The 10,487-nt window shown below is 33.8% G+C and overlaps 1 protein-coding gene across 1 annotated transcript; it reads right to left on the reverse strand.

The window, feature by feature from the left end:
* Positions 1 to 206: 206 nt before the first annotated feature.
* Positions 207 to 9,540, reverse strand: LOC105139606 (receptor-like serine/threonine-protein kinase NCRK). Its single transcript, XM_011046106.1, is given in 12 exon segments — positions 207 to 576; positions 696 to 2,070; positions 2,535 to 2,739; positions 2,968 to 3,224; positions 3,496 to 3,796; positions 3,936 to 4,173; positions 4,299 to 4,417; positions 4,419 to 4,557; positions 5,972 to 6,085; positions 7,537 to 7,653; positions 8,403 to 8,483; positions 8,540 to 9,540. Coding segments are annotated over 10 exon segments (1,872 nt in total). The 5' UTR covers positions 8,473 to 8,483; positions 8,540 to 9,540; the 3' UTR covers positions 207 to 576; positions 696 to 1,758.
* Between the last annotated feature and the right edge of the window lie 947 nt (positions 9,541 to 10,487).

A 10,487-nucleotide genomic window follows, 5' to 3' on the forward strand; every position in this document is an offset into this window, starting at 1 on the left:
AAACCTCATAGTTTAAAACCATATATTTAATCCCTACATGTTCAAATTCCATATTCTTTTCAATTTTGTTTCCCTTTGAAAAATAGAATAAAGAGAAGAGAAGCAGGAAAGATGGGAGATCTTGATTAGAAAAGGACTTGTTGCAACAAAAAAGAAAAATTGAGGATGAACTATTAAATATTTCTAATACTATAGGGACCAATTAATTAGTCTCCATAGATTATATGGACTAAGTTATAACTAACTCTATAAATATTATTCCCACAAACTCTGAACAAGCACAAATTGGAGAAGCTATGTTACAGGCAGAGTTGCAACTCAACATTCATCAGCTGAACAGAGTCAGAGAATCACATAAAACAAAAACAAAAAAAGCGATACAAAAGAAAATCTTGTTATCACAACAGTTTTGGGTCAAAAATCAAAAGATAAACTGTCAATGAACTATGTTTTCTAGTTTCTTCTCACGAACCAAATATAACTAAAGAAATGCAGCTTCAGGGGGGAGGTGGCACAGGCTCAAACAGTGGAGGGCAGCAGCATGAGAATAGGCCACAGCAGCACAGAAACCATAAACTGCAAAATGTGGATATTCCCAGTAACTAACAAATAGAATACTACAATGTCAAATTCTAGCTACCAATGTTGCAGTTTCCTCCAGATGTATAAATTTAAAAAGAACAAGAACGACTTACCATGAATCCAAGCATCCTCCTTCATTGTGTGGTGGACCAAGCAGTGGAACAGTAGATGGTGGTGGTGGAGGAGGAGGATCCATTGGTGAGTTAAGACGACGGACAATACCTCAACTACTGAAGTATTAACTGGTATCCTCTCTTTGTGGAAGTTAGATGGTAGATATTAATTGGCAGAACATTATGCAACATCCTTTCTTCAGGTCACACCTTCAACTACCATTCAAAGTTAGGCAATAGAATTGCAAAAATGGACGACCCAACTAATTATTACACAGAACAAGTCAAGTGCTCAACATGGCTACCACTGCACATGGACATCTACTGATACTTGACTTACCAGAATATACATACACCAAAAAACACATTACAGAACCAAGTTGCTTCCAATGGCAATATAATATTTGATATTGAATTTGATTCAAGAAAAAAAAAAATCGCAGTCATGAAGGGTGCCGACAATTTAACTTCCAAACTCAAGAAATTCAATTGGATAAAAGCTAAAGATTTTTAAAGATCTTGTGATAGAAATTATTTTGTCACCTATAGCCCACCGAAGAAAGATTTTTTATTTGGTTCAAAAAAAAAGTGAAGCATGACCACTCCTATTTCTCAAATCTATCTACGAAGTTGTTGTACTTGATTAAAAAGAAACGTTTTTAATCAGAATCATGAGAGCTCAAACTTGAGCTTGACATCTTGGCAAGCCCTAACTTGAAAGCTTGCTTTCTATCAGAATTTGCCACACTATGTTTTTCTTTCTTGGTTTTTTTTTTCCTATTTAAAGCATTTCACAGCAAATGAATTTGACATATCACATATGTACCTGAGCACTGTTCCTCATACAAAAAACTAAATCAACTTCTTTGTAAGATGAACCGTGAAGCCATATCATATTACCAAGTTTTCTATAATTTTTTCTGTACATGATCAATTCTATACAAATCAATAAAGAAATGACCAAAAAGTTGCATGCTTCTCAATGTAAGAAACCAAAAGTTGTACCGCCAAACTGCAAAGTGCCTGAAAAAAATGTTTTTTGCCTTCATAGGGAGCAGCTTTTTCATGGAGATTTAACATTAGCCATGCAGAATGATTCTAGCCGAGGCTCAGTTAAGTCCACGGCCTCATCATCCGAGGAACGCAAACTCTGAGCTTTTGAAGTCAAAAGTATTAACCTCTCCATATACTTGATTGAATTATTATCTGCCCCTACATTGTTGCTTCCAACAAAAAGGTCGTGTTCTACATCTAAAGCTGACTGTTGAATTGACCTGTCTGGCTTCAGTACTTCCTCTGCATCAACAAGACCTTCAGCTCGACTGCAGGGTTTTTCTTTGAACAGCTCAGTTTTCATTCTCTGGATTGAAGTCATCTGCATAAGACATAAGCACTGACATTTATAACATTGACCAAAAGGATAAATGTACATGTCAGGGGAAGCATTCTAGGAAATTTCAAGACAGTAAGATTGGTAAGCAGGGACGAGTGCACTCAATCACTGACACAAAGAAGCATGCTTTGCTTTCATCTGTGCTCTCAGAATCTTAGATTCAGCATTACGTTTATCTCCTTAGAGATTAACTAAATGAATAAATGAGAGCTGGATTTGATACTTAATCAAAAAACATAAGATTTTGGAAAGTAATTTTTTTTCAGAAATTCCACTTCCAAAAGGAACACAAAATCCAAGAAATTGAACACAGAATTTACACCTAGCATTGAGATGGTTCTCATTGTTTACCAGGAATAGTAAGAAAAAACCATCACAAATAGTTGTCACCATGAAAGAAAGAGACATAGTAAATAAAAAAAACTTGACTTGCTATAATACATTACCTGAAAAAGATTCACAGGAATGTTTCTCCTATTGGATTTTTCTGGTGCTATAGTTGAGAGGATTTGTACCACCTCACCCATGCTTGGTCGAGCATCAGGACCCAACAGCAGGCACTCCTTTGTCAGGTAAGCCATTATTTGCAACTCTTCTTCTGGGAAATTCCCTCTCAATCGTGGATCAGGCAACTCTAGTAATACTAGCCCACTAGCTGGAGAAGAGGAATATAAACTACACATCAGTAATAGTAATCTGCAGGCACAATTATGCTTAGCATACTTGGGAGAACGTTTTCTATGTTTACATAACATCAATAATGATTCATCTGCCAAAGACATCTTTGGCATCATCAAGGAATATCACAATTTGGGATAGTCAGGTTGAGTAGTTTTTTGAGCTAATTAACCTGCGGGTATGAAGTATAATACATGCAACAAAATCAAGATTCTTTTTACCCAAAAGACAAGGCTTTCTTCTCCTTCGTTGGTTGATTTATGGATTGGATGCCGACCAGTGATAAGTTCAAGAAGAACTACCCCAAAACTGAAAACATCTGATATAAGAGAGGCTCTTCCAATCATTGCATATTCTGGTGCGAAATAGCCAAATGTGCCCTGCATTCTTGCTGGAGAACTGGGACTGCTGGGAACTCCATCACCTCTTAAACGTTTAGCCATACCAAGATCAGTAATCTGCACATTTTGTTGTCAGTGTAAGGTTATAGATGTTTGATTGCATTTATTCAACTTAGTTAATTGAATAAAAACATTTTCATATCTAATTAATATTTGACAGTTGTCTCATCTAAATTTGCAGTCAGAAAATTTTTGTTATGGTATTCTCTCATGAAAAGGATGAAAAAGGGGGTAGGATTGAAGTTCAAGTCCCATCCCTGCTAAAATATGTTGTGTTTCTATTTGGAGTAAATATTTTCAGCAGAGACCTAAAGAAGAAGATTATTACTTTTGCCCTCCAGTTGTCATCCATAAGAATATTGGTTGATTTGACATCTCTGTGCAAAATTCTTGGAGCAGCTGATTCATGAAGATATTCTAAACCCCTTGCAGCTCCTATTGCAATAGTAACACGAGTTTGCCAGTTCATTTTTTCCCCTAAAACCCCATCCAGACAGTCCCTCAGGTTACCATTAGGCATGTGTTCAAATACCAGCAACCTCTCAGAAAACTTCCCTTGGAACTCCGAGCAGTAGCCAAGCAAAGGCACAACATGACAGTGATGGAGCTCTGCTAACAGCTCAACCTGTGCAAAACAACATGAAAAGGTTGTATGTGACTTGTGGAGCACATACTGATCTGCTGTTTACAATTCAATGAATAACTAAATACAGAAGTTGGTGTTTGACAATAAGGAAAATGGGGTACCAAGCAGAGGCGGTACCTCTGTTGAAAAAAAGGGAATCTGCAGCAGGACCACCTTGAGCTTTCAGCCGCTTAACTGCCACAGTCCTACCGTCCTTGAGCTGACCACGGTATACATAACTACTTCCTCCAAGTCCAATTAGATTAGAATAGGAGAACTTATTGGTTGCATATTCCAACTCAGAGTACGTGAAAAGGATTAAATTTCCATGTATAATCTCCGTTTTGCTCCTACACAAGAGAGAAGCCTTGCGAAAATACCCTGAGAAAATGAACAAACACTTGAACGACAAATCATGACAAGCAATAGACAATTGATATGTCAAACTTTGATGGCAACCAATTCAAGTTGATCATTCACTTATAAACATAACAAATGCTACCCACCTGATATAGGATTAATGGGAGAATCAACCCTGATTTTAGTTTCAGACATTGAAGATGCTCTGTGACTAATTAAGTTAGTAGCACTATGGCAACTCCTTTCCCTGTCTGACAAGGATAAGGCACTTGTCCTTTCAGTAGAGATAGCATGTTATTGAAGCAAGAAATGCAAGAGTTGTGACTATGACACATAATAGTAGGATGACCACAACTATCTTGCTGGAAAAATGTTTTCTTGTATCTTGAACATCAGTAAGAGAACCTCTTAAGAAGCAACATATGCGAATAGGTCAGGCTATGGATGACTCATCTTACAACTAGCCAACGGTTTTAAACACAAAATTGAACCAACAAAAAAATCATAATTAAAAACATATAAATATGTCATTTGAATAAATACAAAAATAGAGTAAAATTTTGTTCTTATTACATAGTATCTGGACAACCCGATTGATGTTCTTTATGGTTATTGTTAATGCAGCTTCAATAGAAACTCGAGAGAAAGAACAACGTTTTAAGTGATTGGATCAGTATGATATTAGTCAAATTTGTCCCTGTAACAAGAACATGGAGAAGAAAAAGAAATAAAATACAATGATAATGTATATGAGTGTGTGTATAAGCACATTATGTATGTAAAGCGTGGCCTATCTCACTTAACATCTGTTCCTATAATGCACTGTAGAGATGCACAAAATAAATCAAATCATAAAGATGTGAATTGTCCATCGACAATAGCTCTTAGTTGCATCTTGTAGCGAAAACAGCCCTGAAATCTAAAACCTATTGTCAAGTAGAGAAATATAAAAGACAAGCACAATCAATCATACAAGAGAATTCATGGAATTCAGCAATTTAGACTTACTTCATGGATGAGACAACCGGAGAAATTCACTTTAAAGAAGTGAAGGTTACAAAGTGTCAAACAAAATTGTTCTCACACCTAAAATCCCAAAGTACCCCAAAACTCACTTTTTCACTTCCCTGAAAATGTAAACACTCACAAATAAGTCTTAGCCTAAAATATTACAACTTTAGGTTTTTATACGGACCATGTATGGGTATTTCTTCTCTCATTGGGCCCACAATTTAAGATAAATCCAACAAATCTCTACATTGACTTAAAATTAAGCCAATTTACGAAACTTGAACTCCTCTTTAATTTTCTCTACCAAGCACCTCTCAAGTGCCACACAAGCCAATCAAGTCCTTTGTCAACGTTGTTGCAGGAGCCGAGCAAACCACACAAGCCAATCAAGTCCAAGCAATGCTTGAACTTGACTGCAGTGATTGGTTTTGTCAACGTTGTTGCAGGAGCCGAGCAATCTTCTTTACTGTTACAGAACACCTCCTATTCAGATTTCAGCTTCATTATCCCGTATAAAATCTAATGTTGAAACAGAAACGTAGATTATTGAAAAACCTGCTAGATCCATGATTGAAACAGAAAATAATTCAAAGCTAATTAGGGTGTTCAGAGAGATCATTTAGTTGTTGAGCTTTGCTGCATGGCCTTTCTTCCTTTAACATCAAACAAGTTGTGAAGTCAAAAAACTATCCAGAAGATATTCTAGAGGTTATACACCATGAACAATCAAATTTTTAAATATTTGCTAAGCAGCATCCAACAGACTAAATTATACAGAAAGAAAAACACTGCCACAGGAACCAAGTACCAGAAGTGCAGTTGCAGGCTGTAAAACAGGTAGTATCTTGAATGCCAGTGGCAACTTTTGGTAACCCATCGGAAGAACATGTACATGTCCGCATGCCTCCACTTTGTCCACCATCTGCTTCGTATGAGATTAATCATGCATCAAATATAGACAATATAATCAATAATTTTCAAACAGAAGAGAATGTTTTCAAGACCCGGAAATTACTCGTGGTATTAAGTTTTAAAAGTGCATGGATCCAAATAAAATTAGTCTTTCACCTATCATAAAAATGTTCATTTCAAGAACAATAAGTTAAAGCATATCAGAGAGTAATACAGTCCCTCATGAATCTGCAAGTGGAGGTTCCACAGTATACAACTTAAAGCAAACTCAACTATTATCTATGAGAAAAACCTTTTACTTCTTTTTATGGTTGCCATGGTCACCAAAAAAAACAATTTACAAATATTAAGAACCAGCGATCATTTATTAATGTCCTTGTTATTTCCTAAGTGAACATAATGTTATTTCGTAAGTGAACTTAATATTATAATTAAGAATCAGACTGACAGAGGCGGAACCAAGGGGTAGCGAGCAAGGGCCCGGCCCCTGCAAAACACCCCTACAAAATATTTTAGAATTTTTGTATTTAAAATTTAATTATAACAAGTAATGGGTTTTTTAATAATACATTATTATTTCATTAGTTATCTTCGAATTTAAAATTATCTCTTCATGTAAGTTGAAAAAAATAAATAAATAACCTTTTCAATTTAATTACTTTTCTTTACCGTTTCTCTATCTTCCTTCTCTAGAGTTCTAACCAAAAATTATAATAATACAAAGCAACGAGAAAAGGTTAAAACAAAGTTGACAATTAATTTATTATTTATCAAAACAAGATAATTAATGATCCAAATTTAAAATCTTTTGTTTTTTATGTTTGTTAAGAATTTAATGTGGTTTATATATATATATATATTCTTTGTATTTTTTATTATAGTGAATGTCATTTTTTTATTGAATTGGATATATTTTATGGGTTTATTTTAATTATACTTGGATTTTTTTATGTTCTGTCTTTAACAGAACCATTAAAATTATCAATTATTTTTATATGTATCTTACTATCACCGGGTCTAATATACAATTAGACACGATTTTTCTAGTTAAATTAAGTTATTTAAAGAGCATGTATTCAATTTTAATTCAAGTTAATTTTTTTTTTTAAGAACCAATAATTCTATTTTTTATGTTAGATTTGCTTTTATATATTAGTTTTTTTATCATGTTAATTTTGTTTTTATACACCAGTATGGTTTACATATAAAAATCTATATCTTATTATATTAGTAGACTGAAACTGTCATGATTTCTTTGGTAGCTATCCAAACAGGGTATGTTTCATGGTTTGTTTTTTTTTTTTCATGGGTGAAGAAAGGGGAGATTTTTCGTGGTTAATAGTTATTAGTGTAAGAATGAGACTAGTAGAGTATGCTTTGCCAACTACTGAAAAACACTATTTAAAAAGTCAACAATTTTAGAACTTCTGGACGGTTATACCATAATGAGCAACGGCATACCCGGACTGCAATCACAGGATGAAGAACAATTAGATTTAATATAGCTCTGATTTCCTTGATATGATGCTGAACATGTAAATGTCCAATTGTTGATGCCTGATTTAGCTGAAAGTTCATCTGCACCATCCAATTAACTAGAAATGAAACATCTTGCATTTATGTGGATAATGAAAATTTAAGTGCAGCTCAATGCATCAGGCCTTTACACATCAAAAAATGCAGCAAATTTGCAATCAAAGGAACATCTAATGCAGTCTAGGCATCTCTGAGCAAAAACCTTCAAGTAACAGGTTCCACTCTTGATGCACATGTGGCAGCTATGTTGACGCATCTGTTGGAATGAAACCTTTACTTAGACATGCTTGATGAGAGATACGTAGCCTTCCCAGGCTCATCCAGTGGCGGAGCCATAATGGAAATTAAGGGGCAATTGCCCCCTTAATTCTTTCTTTTTTTTTAATATTTTTTATATTAAAATTTTAATATAATAATTTAACAAGCTTTTCTTTTTTAAAAAAAAATTATTGTTCATACCTCCCTTTTCTTTTTTCTTCTACAATTGTTTTTTTATTATGTAAAATATTAATTAATTAAGTAACCTTTTATACTTTATGCTTAATATTTTAGGTAAATATCTTTTATTTTTTCTATTTATTTCATTGTTTAATTTTAATTTTATTCCTTAATAATATGATAATTTATGGATTTGCTAAATTAATATGTATTTTATACCAAGGAAACATGTAAATGGTATTTTATAGTCTTATCAATATACCAAGGAAACATGTAAATGGTATTTTATAGTTTTTAACTGTACTAAAAGGTGGAGAATTGAATGCTAAAGATGGAATGGATTAATTACTAACCAGAAAAACCCTGCTGGATCCAGATTAAGCCAATGAGAAAAGCAAGAGCAACTTTCAGCTGAAGCTTCATCTACTCAAACACTAGCATAAAACAAAAGGCGTCAACTCCATGTCAATTTTCTAGCTGTTCAACATACTAACAGTTAGCTTGGCAATACCAATATCTATTGGCCTAACAAAACAAATCTAAATCTGGTAAATACTCGCTGGAAAGAAAAGATAGAACAAGCTAAAAGACAAAAGCATCACCACATCACAAAGTTTAGTATCTAGGGACTTGCAAGGCATCTGACATTGAGTCTGCAAATGTCGCAGGAAATTATTCTTCCTACAACTGCAATAGGACTAAAATAGTTTGAAAGAAACAATCTTTCAGGATTTGTAAAGGAACAATATATAAGATTACATCATCCAGTGCTGTGTGTGTGTTGTGCTGGTTGGAGCCTAAAAGACCGACTAGTATTCAAAAAAAGAGACTCGTAGTGGAAAACAGAAACCTTCATTTGCTCATCCAACTTCGTCAATCATAAGGAATCCAATCTGCACCAAGCATATGATAGAAAAAGCTTAAGAGTACATATGATTGAAGTTGATAACTCAAAACATGAAATATAAAACTCCAGGAAGGATATACGAGAGTGATTAGAACTTCTATAAAATGAGGAAAAGAACTTAAAACCTATGGAAAAATTGCATGCTTTATACCGAATTATCCCTACAAATTCACACATTTCAAGATGATCTGAACATCAATAAAGACACTGGGTTCTCAATGTAATATTGCGTACTGGCACCAACAGTTCTAGAAACTGGTAGTTAGAAATTGGTAAATTCATGGTTGGCCAACAAACACTTTGCTTCCAATGATTTTCAACACACTAGGCAAATTATTGAAGCAAGAAATAGAAACACTATGCTAGATTATTGTGCTTAATTATGGTACTAACGACACAATTTAGTGATACATGCTCCACGGAAATTATCAGTCAGTCATCTACAGTTTTAAGAGTAACATCTAGCAAGATGGTGAAACGCGAGAATAGATAGCCCTTAAATGCAGAAGTGTCCATAGAAATGAAGGCAGGTAAACCAATCATTAAAAGGGGAGGCAACCCAGAGATACCTCCCTCAGCCAACTAATGTTTATAAACGACCCACCTAGCCTAGCCTAGCTAGCTACATGCATTTGGCCGGCAGAAATCCCATCAGGAGTAAAACATGCTCCATTCGCAATTAAACCATTTCCAAAGTAATTCTAAATTTACTTGATCGGTAAACAAACCAATCACAATTTAAGAGCAGCAAGTGAAGTAACAAGTCCAAAAGAGAAATGAGAATAAGAGATTTGACAGCCAGATGGATAGTGATAAATATTAATAGTACTGGTAAAAATACTGATGAATGAAGATTTGAAATACAGCAGTAGTTTAAAAGAAACAAGCCCATCAACCTCTTTGAAAGCAACTGAATTTCAAACATGAAAGTGACTCTTCAACCATTTTTAATCGACTAGCTTTATATTGGAAACTTCTTCTTCTTCTTCTTCTTTTTTCTTTCATTTCATTAACTAGACTTGGTTTATTTTTTAAAAAGTAATTTTTTAAAAATTATTTTTTAAATTTTCTCATGTTTATTTGTCATTATAAAAATTGATCAACGGAAAATACTTTCTGATCAACAAAAAATACTTTGGAAAATACTTTCCGATCAACAAAAAATACTTTTCAATTAAAGAAAAATTTGGCTTGGTTTTCAGAAAAATATTTTTCTTTTTAGCTGTGTTTGTTTTCTGAAAAATATTTTTTGAAAAATCACTTTCCAAACTTTCTTGTATTTGTTTGCCATTAAATACGTTGATCAACGAAAAACATTTTCCAGACAAAGGAAAATTTGGCTTGGTTTTTAGAAAACAAAGAAAAGTTTGGCTTGGTTTTCAGAAAAGTGTTTTTCTGGAAAATTTGGACGAAAAACACTTTCCAGAAACTGTGAAAAATTTAGAAATGTCATTATTTGTTGATTATATTAAATTTGATCCTTAAAATTTTGATTGCTATATATATATTTTTTTTAATATTTATTTTTTAA

The sequence above is a fragment of the Populus euphratica genome, unplaced genomic scaffold, assembly GCF_000495115.2.
Source record: "Populus euphratica unplaced genomic scaffold, PopEup_1.0 scaffold94.1, whole genome shotgun sequence".
NCBI classification, from domain to species: domain Eukaryota; kingdom Viridiplantae; phylum Streptophyta; class Magnoliopsida; order Malpighiales; family Salicaceae; genus Populus; species Populus euphratica.